Here is a 22,303-nt window from a genome sequence, read left to right on the forward strand (position 1 = left end):
TTCATTCATCGTGCCAAATCAATCGTTTCTTGCTATGACAGATTGTGTCAGGATGGTAAGGCTTGGATGTTTAAAATGCCACAAACATCCCTACATGCTGTCAAAACAGAGCTCGACGCTTAAATCCCGAAATTTCCAAGTTTACAAAATATGACTGCCGACTTGACATTATGAAGTGGGGAACCTTAATATACCCATGATAAAGTTATGGTTATCAAAAAAAAAGCCAGCCTTGACTATTCTTGCTGTGTACTAGATGTGCACTTGACATGCTTATCCGTGATTTGCGCTACATCGTTATTTTTTACTGTTTGAGGAGATAGTATTATCAGTGAGCTGCTGTTAAATGACGTCATCAATGAATGTCATCCGCTTTAAACGGAATGCCACCATATTAAGTTCATTATCCTTTTCAATAACTTTACGCAATTTTGCCATAATGGGTACAATATTTTGCATGCATTCCATTTCTAATTTACAAACCTTAAAACATATGTTCAACACAGCATCATCATTACATAAAATCTTTTTTTATTCTCCGGAAAATTACATAAATTGTAACAGGTATAGTCTATGAATAATTTATCTTATGGTTAAAAAACTTGTTCTGATGTTCTGACTTCCTCCTTCACACAAATAAAATGCTGACTGACGGATTGTAAAATGTTGCTGAGATAACGGACTCTCAAGTCCAAGCTGTTCACACCCGACCCTGCCACAGCAGCAGCAGGTGAAATCACTGAAATCACAGCCATGTCCTCAAATCACTCGAAAGACCGCTGCTGGTAGCCCTAGAAAAACACACAAACATGGCATTCATCATAGCAAAATTCTGTGTCTTGTAATCAATGAAATGAATGAGTTTCTGCTAAAAAAAAAAAAAAAAATAGGGCTATACAGTATGTACTTAAAAAAATTTACGAATTTTTTCCTTGTACAGTGAATCTTTAAATACCGGTATATAGATTGTTGTGACATTTTTTGTGGATTCTTTTTTAATAATAAAATAAATTTAAAAATTTATACATCACTGGAGATGTTTTGTGAATGAGGGTTATAAACGAAATCCTTAAATATTGACCCATCACAAATATTAAAGATTTCCCAGTACACTCTATTTCAAATAAATAGTCCATGGATCTGACACTTTAACAGAATTTGCCCAAAAACAATCCCTTTTCAGAACTCACCCCTCTGTTGTACCCCCCTCCTCGATTGTTGTATCCAGAATTTCCTCTGGTGTTGTAGCTGTTGCCTTGGTAACCACCTCTATTATAGCCTCTCTGCTGCTGTTGCTGGTAGCCTTGGTTACTCTGACTGTATTGCTGGTACCCTCCTCTTCCACCTCCTTGCTGGTACCCTCCTCCACTTTGCTGGTATCCTCTTCCACTTTGCTGGTACCCTCCTCCACTTTGCTGGTACCCTCCTCTTCCACCTCCTTGCTGGTACCCTCCTCCTCTTCCTCCACCACTCTTCCAATCCTGTCGGTCTCTGCAAAAAACCCAGGATTTTTTTTACAAGCCATTTAGATATCAACAAGAATTCCTTTAAAAATATTTTTACTTCAATAAATGTACCCTTTTTCTGCAAAAAAAAACCCAAATCCTATTTCATAAATTGCTTTTAATCTTCTCTGTTACTTTCCCTATTTCTTAAAATTGAATACGCAACATTAATAAGAAGTGTGGAAGAAAATTTTCATGATGTTCACAAGTAACAGGACCCAAACAATCTCATCTCATATTACCCGGTATTCTTCCATATTATGACCAAACCCGTAAAAAAAAGTAAGTAAATACTAATTAATCAATCTGCTTTTAATAGTTCTCTCCATCAAAAGGCATACAATGATTCTGTTCAGTGCTTCTCAACTTTGTTCGCAGAACAGAAAAAAAAATGTGTGTCATTGTCAACAGTCAGCATGTGTGAGTCTTGCTGTGGAAAGAGCCGACAATTTTCACAAATCTGGGCACAATCGCCTATGATATCTCTTTCAGATTTGAAGAACTTTGCTAATTGTGGTGTATTTGTGTGCTTCTTTTGCGAGCGGTGGGGAGTCGTGTATGAGTCCAGCACAGGTGTTTCTAACCAATGCCTGCGTCGATCCCGACCCAGCTCAAGTACCCCTCTTCATATTTAATTGCTACATGTTCTTTAGCGCTGCTGTATAAATCTGAGGTTCTAATTTCCGTGAAAATCAACACAAAACTCTAATGAGATCATTTACAAGCTTTCATTTATTTTGTGTTAATCGCGATTACAGTAGTAAGATTTTTTTATTATTTACTTTGTGAATAATCGACATCTAATCTATTTGTTGGACATATCTTGCAATTGATTTTTTTTGTAACCCCTAAAATTGTGAAAATAATTATACATACATTTTTATGAAATACTGCAAATAAATAATTCAATATAGGTATTTAAATCCTTAGAATGTAGCAAATTTGTGGATTAATGAACTAGCAATTAAATAGTTAAGAATTGTTTGTGTACTGGCTGGTAGTCTCAAGAATTTAAATTTTTGAGCTTCTTTCACCAAACACCCCTTTGCCTTTTTTAAACTTCATCTTAGAAGTTTTAGCTTTTGATGAATGCCAATTAAAGACTCAATATTGACACAGATGATGTCTTTATCCTGGGACCCTCCCATTTTTGCCTTTCTAATGACAGATATGACAAGCACCTACACAAAAATAGTCTGAGGTTTTTCTTGCCCTGAAGAAGCAGAAATGTAAATAAATTTTAATCAGGAGGAATGTTTTTGATCTCATTTAAACTGTTAATGTCTAAATTTAAATCAAACTGATAACTCAGAAGATAAATATAAATCATATCTAACAAAATTACAGTTTTACCACTTTCAATGTGAAAACAAATTGGTTTGCAGCAAGTGCTGAACAAATAACCCATTTGCATAATACAAAACTAATTGTAATGTAAAAATTATCATAACAACTTTAAATGCTGGTTGCTAGAAAATGAATGTATACAATCCATTGCATGACAAAATCAAAAAAACCCAAACCATATACATGTAACTAAGTTCAGTAAAAGTTGGGTAAATTTCAATCACAAATTTATTTGATATCAAAAGACAAACAATCATTAGATGACTCATTAATTTATGCAATTAAAAAAAGAAAAGATCAAGGATTAAATAGAATATATAAAAATAATTTCTATGAAAAATGTTCTTACCTGTTACCATATCCAGAGTTGTTGCCATGGTTACCATATCCTCCTCTACCATCTCTATCTCCTAAAAGAAAAAAAATCAATTTAAAAAAAAAAACCCACATGCAAATAAAGTTAAACTAATGCAAGTTAATAGCGTTCACTATCAGAAACATACAAAAATTTCAAAGATAGCAAAATAGCGAGACATTTTTAATTTTTTTTTTGGGGGGGGGGATAAAAAATATTCTTTATGTCTGTTCTAAAACCACACATGACATTAATTAGTAAAATTAAGGAATTAAGGGAGACGAATGATGCAAAATTATCTCCCTTCCCAAAGGCATTGGCTAATGAATTGTGATGTCAACCTTTCACCTGGAGATAGAATGAAAAAATCCTCCATTAAATACAGGAAAAAAGGATATCTACTGGGCTAGAAAAAGTTTATTCTCATCTAGTTTAACAACTCATTCATGAAATATCAGATTATACTTGAATGGGCCTAACTCTTTGCCCCGGGCAAACGAGAGTGACACTGCCCCCATCACCTCATTAAAACCAAGTCTGCATGGAGAACCACCGCGAAACCAGTGGTGTTTTTTTACCCTTCTGCATTATCAGGTGCTTTTAACAGATTTGAGCAAACCATGCAAAAATAATTTTGTAAATTTAGCATCAACAAGAAAAACTGCAGGATTCAAATTAAATTCTGTAGAAAAGAAATGAATGAGAAAATCTTGTCGTGTTTGATTTGGGCGGGAGTAGTCTAACGACAGCAGATGCTTTGAGTCTGATTGACTAAATATCTGGGATGTTCGATTTAAATTGAGACTGTAATTTGCTGGTATCAACATATAATTAACTGCTGTTACAGTGATTGCTGTGTAAAAGATTTCACAATGTAGAAATCAACGTAGGAGTGGAAGTGTACATTGTATTTAATTCATTCAGATACTTCTTTCATTCTATGTTTATTGGTTCAGAATATATAATTTAAAATTCCTCTATAAATATTCAAGTTCTCAATTTATTTTCTTCTAATTCAAGTAAAGAGATACATGTACTAAATTGAGTAAAGGCTTACTTTAATACTATTAAAACATAAGATAAATATGTATTTTGAATTTCCTGCTCTTCTTAACTGTAGATACTGAATTTTTATGATACAATATTCAATTTCAATAGTTAAAACACATTGATGACAGAATTGTAAATATGTATCCAACAAGGTAACAGATATCAATCTGATTAAAATGCATATACATGTAGGTTATATTAATGACTTTTGATGGGTTACAAAACCAAATGATTTACATGCATGTTCAGATTCAAAGAGCAAAGAAATATTGCAAGACTTAATTTTCTGAGCATCAAAGTCTACAGAGAAACACAAAGCTATAATAAGGATAGTAAAAACCATTTTGAACAATTCAAGGAAAACATTTCTGAACAAAGTCTTCCAAAAAATATTTTCATCATTAAGAAAATTAACAGATTCTCATTTTTAATGCAAATATTTTTTTGTAAATTTTGTTCACTCCTCCAAATACTTTGGTTTGGTATTATTCACATTGTCATGAATGAAAAGGGTGACAGCTTCATTAGAATTCATTACGGTCCATTCCTGTCTGGTAACCAAAAGCAAAATTCCTGGAGTCTGAATTATTGAATCAAACCATCATTATCGTGAAGAACGCTGCTGTTAAGATCGACAAACTCAGGCTTTTTTATTAACTCAGCAATAAATTTGACAGAATGAAGAAACCATTAAAGATTTGAGATATCATGTAATCGAAAATGACGAGTTTGTGTTGTAGACAAATTGAAGAAAAATCCAATTTAGTGAGATGGAATAATTCCTTAAAGAGCCGACAATTGATTGTAAGGGCTTCTGAGCCGCTTTCCACAGCAAGATGATAACATCTGAGGACAAGAAAGGCTCAAGAATGGCCGAGAGAATTTCGAGGATGAATAAATCTGCATGTGGATGTGACAAACTGCCACAATAAATGACAACGAGGCAATGACTCTGTGAGAAGATCTGGCTCTGTAAAGGTCGCAGGGGTCAACAATTATCATCACACCAGCACTTCCTGTAATCCCCCAGTCTCTGTGTTAATAAGAAATGTACACTGTGCAATCTGCTTAAGTGAAGACGACTTTTAGACTCCAGTGTCAAAGGCCTGTATTGGTCAGTGCTGTAGTTACCAGGTTAACATTCACAGTTTGTTCTGATGACTGACATTGCCCAGTAGTTGCTAAAGGTCAATCTAATTATCACACAGAGCCCATACTACTGGAACTATTTCTTCTTTCTGTATCATTATTCCAAAAGATTAAAATCAAAACCTTTCTTTTAACTTGTTAAAAATAATGTGATGAAATAACAGTGGATATCAATATCCGTTATTTTTTAGGGATTCGTGAATTACTCAAAATTAAAACAGTAGAATTCTATATACATGTAATAACCCCCCCCCCCCCAAAAAAAAAATTAAAAAATTCAGTGTGTTCAAAAATATGAAAAAAAAATTGAATTTCCTTAAGACTCAATTATGGGGAAGAATCTTCCTTAACATATCTATAATTAGGGAAAAATAAGCCTTTTTGTAATCAAACGTACAATTATAGGTCAGAAAGTTCGTTAACTTGGCACCCCGTCTTCCAAACAAAGATAACAAGAGGTGTCCCCCATCAGATAGTGTCTTTTTTATGAATATTGTTTGCCAAACAAGAAGATAAATTGTGCAATCCTGGGGCTAACATCCCATTAGTTCAACACAAAGGTAGCTATCTACTATCTGCCGCTGTTGTTTTCATTGGTCATGTTGTAAGATACACACAGATGGGAAAAAAAACTATTATCAGAGTTTTACATCAGAACGTACAATCTAAACACAACAAAAATCAAGAAATCCTAAAAACAGATTTGCTGAAAGTTTTCCTACAATTTATAGATTCTCTGTAGAGTTATCAGATTAAATCAGATTTCTAGTACTCCACAGCTACTTGAGCATTAAACTTTCCTCGTCCCATCGACTAAAGACACACAAATTAGTAAAAATATCTGCAGAAAGGAGGAAGTTTTCATCTGCAGGATCCACTTCAAATATGCAGCTTTTTATCAGAAAATAAACAGTATTACTTGATTTCTTGTTTTACGTCGAAAAGTCATTTTGATAAAGATAAAGCGGAAAAACTTGATGAATTCAGGTAAGCGTCTCCAAACTTTTCATACATAGTACATGTACAAAGAATTGGTTTATCTTCTGTTAATGCTACCTGTTTTAAGAACTTGCATAGTCAGTGAATTCAAAGTCAACTTAAAGTAATAGCAAAGAATCTGAGAGGATTTGTTCGTCTTGTTTTATTCATTAGTTTAATGATGCTCCTATATTTATAAAATAAAAACTCTCTAACAGCACTGGCTCAATCAATTCAAACCATTCCAGTTTAAGAATCCCCCACCATTTAAAATAAACTGTGACACATGAGGTAAGAAAAATTAGACAAAAAGAAAAGGAAAACAAACAGACAGAAAGAAAAGTTTTTCAAATTGAATTTGTTTATAAACTATATTGCTCTATATTGTTATACAACATCTAACGAGGGTTGTCCAAAAAGTTCGTGGACAATCGCGTTTTTGTCATTTTAAATGGGTTTATAAATACATATTGTATATCAAAATATTTGTCATAAAATTTCAAATCAAACTAAAATGGTTTTTAATGTTTTCAATAGAAATAAACTAAAATTTAATGTATCAAATGGTCGCAGAAAGTACGCACGGCTCAGCGTAAAAATTGTCCAAACTTTGTAATTAAGTTTATTAGAAATTAATATTTACAATTTTTATAAAACATTTTAAAACCTCATAATCTTCTACTATGCTGTAGTCTGCATGGTGTACATCATATTCATACGTCATATGTAGCTATTTTCAAACTAGCAGAGGACTTTTAAACGATATTACAGCAAGAACATGTCTTTAAAAACATCTGAAAACGTGACGTCATCTGACGGCACGGAACAGAGCGCCATCATAAAATTGTATTAACTGAGGTAAAACACAGATAGAAACAAAACAAACGATTAAGGAAACAGGAAAATTATCGAAATAGTTCTAGTTTACTTATCCACAATTGGCACAGGCGATATTTTGATGGAGTATGCGATTGTACCCTCTGACCAAACGGTGAATGGGGCATATTACTCTCTGCAGGTAAACCCAGGACTACGACGTCATAGAAACGTCGTTATAAATCAACGTCAGACTGGGCCGTGCGGCCTATATAGGCAATGTTTATATAATGATAACTCCAATACAAAAATGTACATTGCTCTGATTTTTATGCATATACATTATTATACTCTATATTGAAATTTTATAATGCTTTTGTGATAATGGCGCCATTATTTGGAATAAAATAACATGTGTCCACGAACTTTTTGGACAACCCTCGTACACACATCAACCCAACAACACACCAATAGTCAGGGTGACATAGAGCATTTCAGCCAAAATGAACAAAATATTAGCTGTTCTAAATCTGGGGAAAGTAATATCTTATAAAATACAAAATGATTAATTATTTTTGATAATTTTGATATTAAGTTATTTGTACATTAATGATACATTGCATTGAACTACTGGTACTTTTCTGACCACATTAGCCTGTACTTTATCAGATGTAACGGCAAGAGTTGTTTCAAAATTAGGCAATGTACACATCATAGCAATCAGTTTGAATTGTGTCTTGAAAGCCCACAGTGGTAAATCTGATTTTTCAACAAACATAGATACTGTATCCTGACTATGCAATTCACACTAAGCAGACCTTACCAAACACCTTGCAGTTATTCCATGGCTATGACTTGGGAGAGGAAATGGCTAAGGAGAGACAACTCTTTTTAACTAATCCCTCGGAATGTACCGGTAATTTCATAAGGTTCTTGCAAAGAGAGATAACCAGGGATTTAAGTACATTACAAATTGGTTCCATGCATTGACAAGTTTCCACTTGGAATTTAAAAAGATTTTTTGGAGTTGATTATAATCAACTCCCCTATGCAGTTACTCTGGCAAACCGAAGTGAAACAGTGTTTGGACCTAAGCACAAATCATCACCGCTGACAAGACTTAGTTCTTGAAAATAATAGAAAAGTTCAATGTAATGTATGCTGAAGCATTGTTTTTCAAGAAAACTTATCTATAAACACTTTGAAAATAGTCAGATTTTATATAATACGAACAATTTAAATATTTTTGTAGTCTTCTGTGTTACTACGCCAGAGTTAAATAAAGTCTCGTTCAACCAGACGTTCGGCTGTCTCCCTAAATCTCCAACAAGCAGAGACTCTTTTGCTTGTTGGAGATTAACAGAAACAGCCGAGCGTCTGGTTGAACAAGACTAGAGTTCGATATCAATAGTGCTTGGATCCATGCGATTTTTAGAATTGTTTCGATTACTAATACATAGTTTGAAATCTATCTTTAAATATTACACAACATGATTCATATGGGGTTTCTCAAAATTCTTGATGGAAAAGTCTAAAATTTTATATAATAAAAAAGCGCGTAATTCAATACACACTAGAAACTAATTGCCATGCAAGATAAGTTGATTTTAAAATAAATGATAATCAATAAAATCAACTCCTGTCAGTACTTTGATTATCTATAATCTCATCATACTGTAGATTCCTGATTTTACGCCAGTACTAATTCCACATTCCAACTGTTTGCATCAAATAGCTAGAATATAAAATCACTCACTGCTCACAATTTTACATGGATATTAATTCCTCACATTTAATAAAGAATCTACAGTATTTAAAGTTAAGATAAACTAGAACTCACTTTGCTGGTAGCCTCCTCCTTGGTGGCCCATGTTCCTGGGAGGGGGAATTCGAGCTCCGAATTGATTAGGAACCCCATGTCTGAAAACAAGATACATATATAAAAGTTTATGGTCTAACACAGGAAGACAAACTCATGGTAAACTTTGAAAGAACCCTAAAAATTGTGATGTATATCTATTAACACCTTACAACATACAGTCTAAGTCATCTCAAACAGATCAACAACACTTCAGCTATCCATAATTTCAAACTGATCTTCACTCAGAGTCAGAGATAAAATCTTGGTTTATGACAGTACCTTAAGCTTTAGCCCCATTATCAATGTTAAGGTCAACTTGGACGTCTGGTTGTTGACAAGTCTTTGAAACATTTAATGATAAAGGTCAAGGTCACATTAAACTTTCATATCTTCACTTTTTAAAACCCCTTTTACATTCAATAGCGATAGATAATATTCTTTCAAATTTGGATGAAAATATTTCCATCTTGATTCCATTGCCTCTTTTTTAAATAAGTTTATGGTGCCTACCTGATCATTCGATTGGCTGGGCCCATGTCTTTTCCTCGGTACATACTATTCCGTGACATCCCAATCTGAGGTCGCCACCCTTGACCTGAATTCCTTTGATTAAAGTCCTCCGGCTTTAGGACTCGGTCTGGCATCCTAAACAAGTACATCATTATTACTGGGGGAATATTTTGCATGTTGATAATGAAAAAACTTCAAATACTAAACTGTTTGTCTGAAGATGATTTAATAAAATATCATGGAAGTGTACATACTATATAGATCTTCAACAATTAAACTTAATACATTATAGTTCACTTAAGATATACTTAAAATACAATACAGTATGTTTCTTTTGACACAGAATACTTAATGCACGCTATACTAGTACATGTATTGCTTTTTAAATTTACTTATTGTTCAAAATGTAGAGTACAAATACAAGAAATTTACTTAATTTCCCATTTTCAAGTTTATCTGATAATATAAATTAACACATTAGAAAATGACACAATCAAAAGAGGTTCCTCTTTTTTTTTTAGGAGAAAAAAAAACTTTAAAGATGTATTGATATTGTAGATAAACAGAAAAGTCTTATGAAGTTATAATATAAAAACTTCAATGCAACATTCAGATAAAATAAAATGTTAGTAACAAAGAAACGTATTACATTGAACAATAATAAAAATAAAAACACAACAAGGACACGATATTGACACATCATACTGAACTACTTTGTTCAGCTTCAATACAGACAGTTTTAAAGAAAACATTGCTGCCTGCAATTCACCTTGCTTTTGGTGACAATTGCTAACTGTATGAAGCCATGTATGTCTTACATGTGCGGATATATAGTAACAAATATTTATATGGTAGGTGAACTTACGGCCATAAAAACTGATAAATTGGGAGGAGAGACAGTTTAGGAGCTTTGGAACATGTTATTTGCTCCTCTCCAAACCTTCGTAATGTTATATAATGTTATTTTAATGTTATACAATGCTATCGTAATGTTTAACAATGATATCACTCAGCAAATACCAATTACAAAAAATAAAGCTCTTTACTTTTAACATTAAATAATAATGTTTAATGTACATTTACAAAATATATTGAGATATTTTCTTTTAACAGGCGTGTAATATAAATATTACATGTGTTGGTATATTATGATAGAAGTCATGCTCTTACATACACATTGATATAGTATAAAAACTACGGTAAAGAATACAATATATCATACTTACACTGCTCCTTCGAGAACCACAGACTCAAACAAGTAATCCTCATCATACACTGGGTCTTTAAAGTGAACACTGCACAGAAAAAACAACAACCAATGTAATTTTTATTACTCATTCAATTTCTTGTTCAATATTTTCAATCATTACAGTATAGAACTTCAGTTAATCCTGACTTAAAACTGATTGAAAAGCCCAACATTGTGACCTACACATACCTTAGTGCTCTGTTGTCTGTGATGGGTTGAAGTTCTTTAAGAGGGGACTCCACCGTCCTGAAATTTATAGAATTATGCACTGAGGTATGTAAGCTGTTCATAAACTGGATTTATGTTTGCAATGCCAAAATCTAACAGTCATTATAATATTAACTGGTAAATGTACCAGTACACATACCTTATGTACAATTTTTATTATAAAGTTCATGTACTGGAAACAAACCATCGTAAAGATTGTCATCAGGAGCATACAAACACACACTGGTCTTATACTACATGTAGTACGTGTGATCTCATCACTCTTATGTAACTGTGCAACGCATGTAAACGAGGGACAGAGTTGATATAAACCAGGACTCACCCCCCTGTTAATGTCGCTCTTTGATCCGCCCACACAAGTCCCCCCATGCCTTCAGCATTCTTGGGGTCTACTTTTACACCCTGAAAGAAATTACACATATAAGAACATACACAACCTATGTATCCTACAAAGTAAATACATGTACATGTATGCTCAGTACATGTAAGGATGAAGTACAATAAAGTAAGTTGTGATTAAAATTGAGTCTTCTAAAATTTTGTACAACATAAATTAATTTAAAACTTGAATCACATACCTCCTTGGTTAATTCTCCTTCATATAAGCCCTCAAAAAACGAATAGGAGGGATGTCTTATGCCCACAAACAGTCGGTCACTGCCCCAGGTATTCCTCTCACCTGTTTAAATCAACACACAATTACATGTAACAGAGGAGCCTACTGACATGGTTTATGTACATGTAATTGGCAAATGATTTCAAAAGATAACATATACCGTAAAATAAATTGCAAAATTAAAATTTCATTGCAAAACATGGATTTATTATATACATGCAATTTGAATTTTTGTTGAAGAAATGCAGAAAATAAATCAAATTAAATGTGCTTTCTTTGGAATCAGAACACAAACAATTGAACAATCAGATTAATCAGTAACACGATATTTAGTTTATTGTTTCCCCAGATAACCGATCTGAGGTTTTTTTTTGTACTCACGTTCTTCATCTGTGAGGTCAGGATAAACCTTCTCAAGGGCGGATAATAACCTTTTCTCATCCACAAACGGCAGCAATGCCACACCTACAATAGATCATGTGACAGTCAGGTGCAATCTCAAAGAGTAGAACTGTCGTCACGTTTCAGAGAAAAACAAGATAAAGAAGGCGATACTGCTTACCTTGCCAAGCATACTTTTTGCCATTGAGATCAATTTTAAAATCAATAGGATAAAAATCAATGATGGGAGATTCCTGAAATGAAATATGCATACCAATTTATCAAAAATTTTATATATGGTACATAGGTTCAAATATAATTTTATTTAGAAAGGAAAAAGAATGAAAATGAAAAAGAAGATTAATTTTCATTGCTATCAAACTTACTGGATCACACATAAGTCTCTGCCATGTGACTGGTAGATGTTTCTTACTGGCTGCTGGGAACACGCCCATCAACTGCTCTAATGGCCGAAACTGGACAAAGAAATTTGGAATTTTTAAAAATAAAGTCACATGTATTTTTTTTCCTTATCAGATCATCAACCATAAAAACTACCAATATATGCACATGTGTGCAATTAAAAACTTTGCTTGTATTATCTAATGTAAAGGAAATATAATTATATAATTACACATGGTCACTTGAGACATGTAGATGCATGCTTTATTTGTATCACTTACAGGGACGGTTTGCTTCTCAAAAGAGTTGGATAGCTGCCCTATGTTGACAAAGTCTGAGGCGAACGGAGCGTAATGGTAAGGGAAGTACCACTTCCAGGAGGCGCAGCCCTACAAGCACAAACCACAACAGTGTACAGGTCTGATGTGTCATGGAAACTGTCCATGCTAGGACTATTAATTTGGGAGTGATACATGTATGTGTCTGATGAAGAAAAGTACTTTACCTGGTAGTAGTACCTAAGTACCCAGCACAGGCCCCGGACATAGTGATTGGCCTACAGAAAATCAACAGTCATGTCATAAGTAACTTTATTTAGAACAGAAAGCTACAATAATAAGAACCACAGAAGTGTATAATATTTAAGACAGTTGTTTCAGGCTAAAACAAGCAAGCAGAGAAGACTTACCACTGTCCGTCTGAACTCCTGGTCTGAGCCGTCAACCCCGAACTTAGAGCTATAGTACCTGTCCTTCCATCCATCCTCCCACAACCTGTCAGTGTAACACACACAGTAATTCATTAATTAAAATTGACAGTTTTCATTTACTTATGTTTGAAAAACTGTCAAAAATTTGTGTAGATTTTATGCAATTCATCGTTGAAGAAGGGGCACCAGAAAGTAGTTACAGCATGTATCATCCTTTTAGCAAGACAATTTTATTGATCAACAAAAAATTCAGCGTCAATCGTAGAATTATAAGCAAGATACATAGCTTGGTTTGAGTCATGTTTTTGTTCACATGAGTTTATTACATTCAACTTAAGATTTTTAAACTTATTTCCTATTCAGCATAGCTTCATTTAAAATATAAACAAACTAAAGCATGACCTCAGCTTTGTGTACAAACATACAGTAGCATTGTGCGCAAAGCTCTGTTTCTTGTTTATAACTCGAAGCTTGACTCTCAGGTTAGTACCGGGTGAATAAAAATTTGTAAACAATTAAAACAAGAGAAAAATGCACTAAAACAAAGAAAAAACTCATTTATTTTTCATCATATAAATACTTATATATTTCTAGCAGAGAGAATAATCACACGAGTCTGTTTAGATTATATATTTCTAGCAGCGAGAATAATCTTCCGAGTCCATTTAGATTGAAATTGCTGAGCATCTTAATAAAACATGTTGCATTAATCAACCATTACGTAGAGATCGTACCAAATTACATGTACCAACGTAATGAATAGTAATCTATAATATCGGTATGCTGTTAGTGCATCAGATTTTGCGCAGGTACATTTAAAGAATCAGCTGTCTGATTTACCGGTCTACCCGTAAAAATTTTAAATTCTAAAATAAAGACGATGGTTCCTCTCAAGTTAAACTAAACATGCTAAACGAAAATCAAAACAAGCTAAAACCACCGTCACAAATGAAAATGTCAACACATTTAAATATTTAACCTCAATTTACTTCACATAAACAGCACAAATATATTTTGGATGTTTCAAATATTCCCTTTGCACATAAACTGTTGCATAACAACCATATTAAATTCATCTCCATTCAACTTCAAGATGGCTGCTTCTAACATAGACTGGTCCTCTAAACTGGTTTTCAATATATGAAATATCAAGCCCGAAGTTAAACTGATTGATCCCCATTCTCTCTGTCTTATTTTTATTTTCATAAATTACTCATATTTGAAACAAAATTAGCCCTTAATTTTTGCAATTTATATCTTCCTTCCCATTAGGATGATTTATGCTAAATTACGTTGAATTTGACTCAGTAGTTCTTGAGAAGAAGATTTTTAAAAATGCAACCCCCTTTTTCTACAGTTTCGAGGTTTTCTCCGCTTTGAATCAAGATCGGTATTTCATTTCAGCAATTTATATTCGCCTTCCCATAAGGATGCTTTGTGCCAAATTTGGTTGAAATTGGCCAGGTGGTTTTAGAGAAGAAGTAAAAAATGTAAAAAGTTTACCGACAGAAGACGGACAAAATGTGATCAGAATAGCTCACCTGAGCTTTCAGCTCAGGTGAGCTAAAAAAGCTAGTAATGATCTGATTAAGATAGAGCTAGAAAGCTGTCATTGGTCAGTTTGTGATCACCTGACTTCATCAGCTGGTTCCTCATCCTCCTCCTCATCATTTGGCTTAGACTGGTCCTCTGCTTTTCTTTTCTCACCTCGCTGATCATCTTTTGTCTGAATTAAACAAGCAGAAGCTTACATGTACATGTGATGATATATATATATCTATACAATGTAATGTAAATACACCATAAGAATAAATCAGTATTAAATTTTATCATTACATTTCCATTAAAAAGAAAATAGGTATAGTACTTTTGGTCAGATTTTGAGATTGTCTAACACACAACGATAAAATAATGAAATACACATTGTTAACATAATACTGTATATGACTAAGCTACATGTACATCAAATGCTACATCAAAGGATATCTCTATGTACATGTACATTGCATAAATGTACTGACCATCATAGCTTTAAGTTCAGCTGCAGCATTTTTATTAGCTGAATCCCTCATAGTGTCCATCCGTCCTCTGGCCGCCTCCTGTCGGGGGTTACTGACTGCAGAGGGGCCACTATGAGAGTGACCCACAGGCTGAGGGGCAAACTGTCCACCTGGGGTCCAGCGGGGACCCTGTGAAAACTGAAAACAGCATTCACAAATAAGTTTACTGTTCTTACAGATTATCACTACAGGAGCCCTGTGAAAACTCAATACTGCACTCACAAAAAAGTTTACAAATTTTATTCATTTATATGGCAAAAGGTTGCACTTGATATAATTGTAATTTATAACAGAAAATCAAACTTTACACAATTTGCATGCTAACAAAAATTTTATGCATTAAAAACTGTAAACACTGTTAGGTTATTCATTGAAGGAATTATTTATCTACAATTATTAATAAAAATAATTGAAAGATTTTTTTTGTAGCAAATTGTACCCTTTTTTCTCTTTCCTTCCTCTGTTTGTTTCGTCTTCTAAATTCCAGCTGTAAAGGATTACAACTTCTCATTTATATACATTTAATTTTATCATATTTTTTTCAATTAAAAAAATCTGCATATATATGCATAAATGTTTTTAAGGATACATTTATTAATCAGAAAGTACCTCAGTATCTCTTCTCCGCTTGAAAATTTCATCTTCCACTTCCCCAAGATCTGAATAAAATAAATACCTGGTAATAATTTCATATGCCGATTCACCTACATTAAATATTTTTAAAAATGTTGATGTAGGTATGTAAAATGTAGATTTTATGTAAACTTAAATTTTAAAAATCTTGTGCAGCTTTGCAATTGTAGGTGTGATTTTCTTTCAAATGCACTCAAGCCATTATTGTATAAAACTATAATACATTTGCAATTTGAATTCATACTCTAAACTATTTTTCTAAAATAATTGCTAGGACTGTTTAACACTACGAACAATTACGAAGATTAAAGTTTTTACCTGACATGACAACTTGTACTCGCTCCAGATTCACCACACCGCTGTTTGTGAGATATCCCTGAAAGTAAGACCGAAGCTAAAATGTCTGGTTTTTAAAATGATATTTGCTGATATGGTTTGGGGGTTTTTTTTGTATGTGGAAAATTATTTAAATAATTAAAAAATTAATTCAATGTTAAAGTTTTAATTCCGACTTACCCCAGTTCTTCTTACACAGCTTTTGTACAATTTGACCAGTCTGTCAATTGCACCCTCCCTGGAAGAAGAGTAACGTTTACTTTGAAATGGAAATTAAGTAAACATACAGATATGTTGATACACGTCAAAGCATGGATTTGTTTACAATTTAGAAAATGAAACTTTAGAAAATCAAAATATTTTTGTTTTCATACCTTTAGAGCTTTAGACAATGAAAAGTTTTCTAATTTTTTTCTCAAACTTAGAGGTTTTGAGTTCTTCTCTAAATTTTATCACATTACAAAAAAATTTTGTATTTAAAATGGAGCACATTTTACCTGATCTCCAGAGAAGGCAGATGTGGCAGGAAATCATTTCCCACAAAGAAACACATGAAGACCCAGTCATCTATGGCTCTCTGTAGAAATACAAAGGAAGCATGGTAACATCAAAGTGTACAGAAACTGGAGACAATGGGAAATCAAACAGAATGGTATGGAAAATAGGAGACTATCAAGAAACAATCATCAGAAAAATGGTGTGTGTACAGTCTTGTGGAGCATTATAACTATAAAGTCAATACAAAAAAAAAATGGTGGCCAATCAAATAAGGCTATATTAACAAAATAGAAAAAGAATTACCGTTAAGTTTTTCACTTAAAAGTTTCAAAATATAAACATACATGTATATGCAAGCACATGTCATCTAAATATTTATCCATTACATGTATATCATTGCTTGTATACCTAACTTTTAGATTCCTTTTAAATCAAATCTACCAAAAATCTGAGACTTGACTGAGACTGAATGTACAATGAAAGCTTAATTTACTTTTGAAATTATATTGATATTAGAAGTTGTTGGCTATATCTTTGGTAGCAAGATATTGTGATGTCATTGCAATGTACGCTTGTGAGAATGTGTCTATTGGTTTAAGAAAAATTGTAAATCTGTTGAATTAACAATGTTTAAGCAATTCCCAGCATTTTTTTAAATCATTATGTTAAATATGTAAGTAGGAAGTAGCATATATTCTTTACCACCTTTTGCTCTCACTTAACAGAAATAATAAAACATTTTGGACAGAAATTAATCCTTTTGGCATGTCTTGTATTCTTTAAAACCAGAAAAATGTTAAAAAGTCCGGCAGTTTACATATTGTACACTGTACATTGTAATGAACTATTGTCACTGTAGGTAAAAGTGAAATGATTTACCTCAAAGTCATATTTGAAAGGTAGGTTGTCCATTAAAAGCTCTCTTTCTAAATATTCTCGCAAAATATTTAACCTGATAAATATAAACTCCTGCTCTGCTCCCATTACTTTGGGTAATTCATCATTCTGAAAAACAACGAAAAATTGCAAAATTAATTATTTTTGCTGTGAAGCCTCTGAAAAACCTTTTCTTTAATTTCTAATTAATAGCTAAATAATTTTACCTTTCTAGTTTAAGTTCTCAATCAGATTTTAAGAACTAAAACATTAGTTAGAGATGAAAGCCTTGAATGGTGCATCTTTGATCTTAAATGAATTAAGTTTATATAAAAGCATTAAGAACTAAGCAGACAAGAGACCTCCTTGTCGTAAGCCTACATACCTCTCCACACATCTCCTTGGGTAGACCCATGCACTCTTTCATCTCATGACCTTCAAACAGCAAAATACATCGACTTCAAATCTGGTCAGCAAAAGTGCTTTAACATGTACATTATACCTTTCATACAAAATAATGTTGCATACATTTTTTTTATATGATATTAAAATCAAAATAGTATTTATCCTAATGCTTATATAAACTAAAATCTCATGTGGTTAAGTATCTTGAAATTTTAACAGTCTTCTTAATAGTGCTGTTTAAAATGACTAGACAGCTACTTTTAAACAAGTGGATGATATAAGTATGATATTAAGTTCTGATCAGAAATTGTTTAATATAGTACATGTGATATCAGTCATCTCTCACCTAACTGACCACACAGGTCACATGGCCTTGGCTGGTTCGGTTTGAATTCCTCTCTGATGATGGTGAAATGTGGCTCATGTGTAGCTAGTCCTACAAGTACAAGCATTGCGGTATATTAATGAATTGTACATTGTATATTCTTAAGATTGAATTTGAAAAACTTCTTGGAACATCAATCAATTACATGTATTTGCATGTGAATTGTGATTAAGCAAAAAAAAAAAAAAAAAAAAAAACCCATCTTACCCAGCATGAGCAGATCCGCTGAAATAAACAAAGGACAAATGTAAGTTCAATATAAATAATGGCATCATTGATTGTGAAATTGATTATGAAATAATCTTTGGGGTATAAAATCATTTAAATTGTTTAAAAATTAAAATTGAAAAAGAAAAACAAACATGTAAATAAGGGGGATAACTCACCATCTGCTCCACAGAGACAGTGCTTTGTGTTTGGGTCATGGTCTGGCTGGGCTGCAATAAACAAAAATGGTGTTACATCTGTGAAACATCAATGACCAACAATCACTTATCTGGAATTCATTTTGACGTTTTAAAAGTTGTTATCAATGAATCATACTAAATCTCATTTTGTGGCAGAATAAATTTTACATGCATTCTGCATAGACGTAAGTTTTAAATATACCGTTACATCTTCATATGTACATGTCAATGTTGCACTTCAAAACCAATTAAAATTGATTTTAAAGTAACTGTCCAGCCAATGAATGTATTTTTGCAACATTTACTGGAATATCTCACAACAGAATTAGTTGAAAGTACGTTACAAAGTTCCATATGTCAGGAATCAAGTGATTAAGTATTATATAGAAAATGAGAACAAACCTCTTTGCTTCCTGATGTAGTCCATGATTTTGTGTTCGCCTTCCCCAGGAACATTGGCATCAGACAGAATGATCTTGATGTTCTGCCAGCCAGGGTCATTGTTCAGTCTTTCGTGTATATAGTACCGCAGACAGTCTGCCAGTCGGAACATGAAAGGGGTACCCTGACAGAACCAAAAAGATATGTGTAAGAAGTCAAGTAAGAATTTGGACCTTAACTGCAGCAAAAATTAATATCAGGTTTTCTAAATTAAGTAAAAGGAATAGCACTTAAAATTCACAATAAACTTGTGTACTCCAAAGAGTGCCATTGAGAATTAAGCAAGTGATGTTTCTAAAGTCATAAGTTCAATTCAACTCAATCTTTATGCCTCTTTATTAATAGGATGTACAAGATCATCTGATTTTATTCTTTCAAGTCTTAACACTGAACTACCCCATTTAACCTTGATCAAGGTATAAATGAAAGCAAGCCTTTCTTTCTGTTATATTCTGTTATGAAACTGATTTGGTCCAAAAGAAAGACATTCTCTATTATCTTTGCGTTTAACAATGTGATATATCAAAAGTCCTTATAATGATAAATTACACTGATTGATATTTACATTTTGGTAAGTCTTTGTTAAGATAAATAATAATTTCATACCGGGGTGATACAGTTACTGTCAAAGTGCTCTCCCTTTTCCTTTTCTGGTGGGAGATTAAAACCCTTCGTAGTCAGTTCATCCCTTAGACGAGACATCTCTTCAATTTTCTCTCTAAATGGAAAAGTATCTACTTTTCACATAACCATATGTTTCAAATTATCAAAATGCAATCCTGTTATAGCTTTTTGTAAATAATTTCATGATATTTTTTTATCACAAAATTGGAACTCAATGATAGAGTAACACAATTATCAACATTTAATTTCCTTTTGAAATATCTTCTGTATGTGTAGGAAAATAAAAGTCACAAGCATACTTAGTTTCTTTGGATGCTCTAAATCTTCTAGATCTCTGTTGATTCATTTTGGCTCTAGGTGCCTGAGGAAATGAGAAAAAAAAAATCAGAAATATTAAGACTACAGTCTATTTCAGGAATTACCTAATTTGACATTTTAACAGGCAAATATTGCATAATTCTTATATCTCTCAGGGTGCAATCTTTTCCCAAAATATTTTCATTTTACATACCACACCATCAATTGCCATGTAAAGTAATTTTCTGGGTCGCACTATTGAGAAAATTCTGTCTATGTACTCAAAGATTAGAATCATCATCTCATCTTCATTCTTTGGAGCAGGTCTAAGAAAAAAAAAAGAAAAACATAAGGATTTTTCTAAACAGAAATATTGCTTTGGGGAGAATAATCTATATATATCAAAGCATGACAATGAGTCCCATGTACAATATATTTGGTTTCAAAACTACAGCCCAATATCAATCATGGATGGATTGGATTTTCATTGTTTTAACAAATGATTTTAAATGATGTCCAAACATACTTGTCCTCTGGATGACAACAGGGGTGGATAATCCCATTCATGTCCAGATAGAGGTTATCAAACTCATAGTCATTAGGATTAGGTTGGCTTGTGTCTACAGGGATCTTTACACCATTGACTTCTCGGGGCTGAAAGAAAACCAAGAATTTAATTTTGACATCACAAACAGTTACCGGGTAGATATCAAAAACATTGAAACAATCATTAATCTTCAGATTTCATAACAAAGTTAAACCATTCTATTTTAATTGATAAGATGATGTTTCTGGTAAAAATACAGAGGTGAGAGATTATAAGTAAGTGAGTAAATGTTTACCATAATGTCACTGCAAAATACAGCAAATCACTATATTTAGTAGTATTACAATCTCACTATGTAACTCTGTCTTATCAATAATTAATTATCGAAATGTTAGCTCTACTGAGAGAGTTTGACAAGTCATTAATTTTCTACTATAAGTAATTTGTTGGGTTTTTTGCTTGGTAGAAAAACATAAACAATGCCAAGAAATACAATGTTACAGGTAAAGCCTAGGGCTGGGACGATACTGTACTTGGCCGATTCAGTACATATCACGATACATGAGATGCGATACAAAACATATCACGATACATTGCAACTTAATGAAAACATGAATAAGGGTTTAAAATTTATTCAATCTGCCGATGTATTACCGCATGTCTAAAGTTATTTTGTTATATTTATAATGAGCGTTGCACAATTTACAGATTACTTTAGTCTCGTTTACACTACTTTTTCATAAAAAAGTAATCCAAAAGTTTTCCACGCTCCATATTTAGCTGCCTAACAGTCTTGACAACTTTACGAGGTTTTCCACCATCTTTGTACTTTCATATTAGGCGCGCGGACTAAAAATAGCCAATATATGAAGCTTGGATATTTTTGGAAAATAAAAAAAAGTTCAATAAGGTATCATTGTATTAATGGTAAATGTATTGATCCAAATATCGTCAGAATAAATACCGTGATGCACCAGTGCATCGGTGGATCGCCCATCCCTAGTAAAGCCTATCACTTGATATATATCAGCATTTAAATTAGTAGGTGGATCAGATTTCATAGTTCCATATAATGAATTGCTTATTTATGTTAAATGATCCCTCAGGCCTCAGCTCATTTTAATCAATTGTTTACATGGTGTGCTTAACCTATACACTTAGATTATCACATTTTCCATAATTTACTCATCAATTTACCATCGCCTTATGTTAGCATCATAACCATAGTATACAAAAACTCTATTATCACAAAACACCAAAGATCAATTATCATAAACCACCTTTAAAAAAATACAAAGAATACACTAATTTGACAATATATATGTATGATGAATCGCGTATATTTTTCCTTAACTTCATTGGTTTACATGGCTTGCATTTCAATTATAATTACCTTTTCTTCGATGCAGTGCACAAGAATGGATGGATTTTTTCGACTTAACCAGCGAAAAAATGCCGGTACTCCCATTGTAGGCTTGCAATGTAAAGACGCGTTATCTTGTTTTCCTTGCTTTCTCCGTAGTCCGAATTTGTCTATCAACTTCCTTTGTTAGTTATGAGGTATCATTTCATTAGTTGATTTATTTCAACACATAAAAGAAAAAACCTATTCTGAGAAAATGGCCCTTACACCGTACA

General features: G+C 32.9%; 1 protein-coding gene across 1 annotated transcript; it reads right to left on the reverse strand.

Annotated features, from left to right (window-relative positions):
* Nucleotides 1-510: 510 nt before the first annotated feature.
* On the reverse strand, nucleotides 511-22,216 carry LOC128177045 (5'-3' exoribonuclease 2-like). The gene is made up of 33 exons (XM_052843560.1): nucleotides 22,059-22,216; nucleotides 20,645-20,772; nucleotides 20,333-20,444; nucleotides 20,121-20,182; nucleotides 19,804-19,915; nucleotides 19,159-19,321; nucleotides 18,736-18,786; nucleotides 18,557-18,574; nucleotides 18,311-18,400; nucleotides 17,945-17,994; nucleotides 17,563-17,688; nucleotides 16,683-16,762; nucleotides 16,366-16,423; nucleotides 16,168-16,225; nucleotides 15,826-15,875; nucleotides 15,656-15,703; nucleotides 15,178-15,354; nucleotides 14,788-14,882; nucleotides 13,136-13,220; nucleotides 12,953-13,003; nucleotides 12,729-12,836; nucleotides 12,432-12,521; nucleotides 12,227-12,299; nucleotides 12,046-12,129; nucleotides 11,627-11,727; nucleotides 11,371-11,450; nucleotides 11,010-11,066; nucleotides 10,798-10,866; nucleotides 9,572-9,706; nucleotides 9,041-9,120; nucleotides 3,202-3,262; nucleotides 1,191-1,491; nucleotides 511-791 (listed from the first exon to the last, which is right to left on the reverse strand). Exons 1-33 carry the CDS (start codon nucleotides 22,131-22,133, stop codon nucleotides 765-767), a joined length of 2,955 nt encoding a protein of 984 aa, XP_052699520.1. The 5' UTR covers nucleotides 22,134-22,216; the 3' UTR covers nucleotides 511-764.
* Between the last annotated feature and the right edge of the window lie 87 nt (nucleotides 22,217-22,303).

This window comes from Crassostrea angulata, chromosome 3, assembly GCF_025612915.1.
Source record: "Crassostrea angulata isolate pt1a10 chromosome 3, ASM2561291v2, whole genome shotgun sequence".
NCBI lineage: Eukaryota > Metazoa > Mollusca > Bivalvia > Ostreida > Ostreidae > Magallana > Magallana angulata.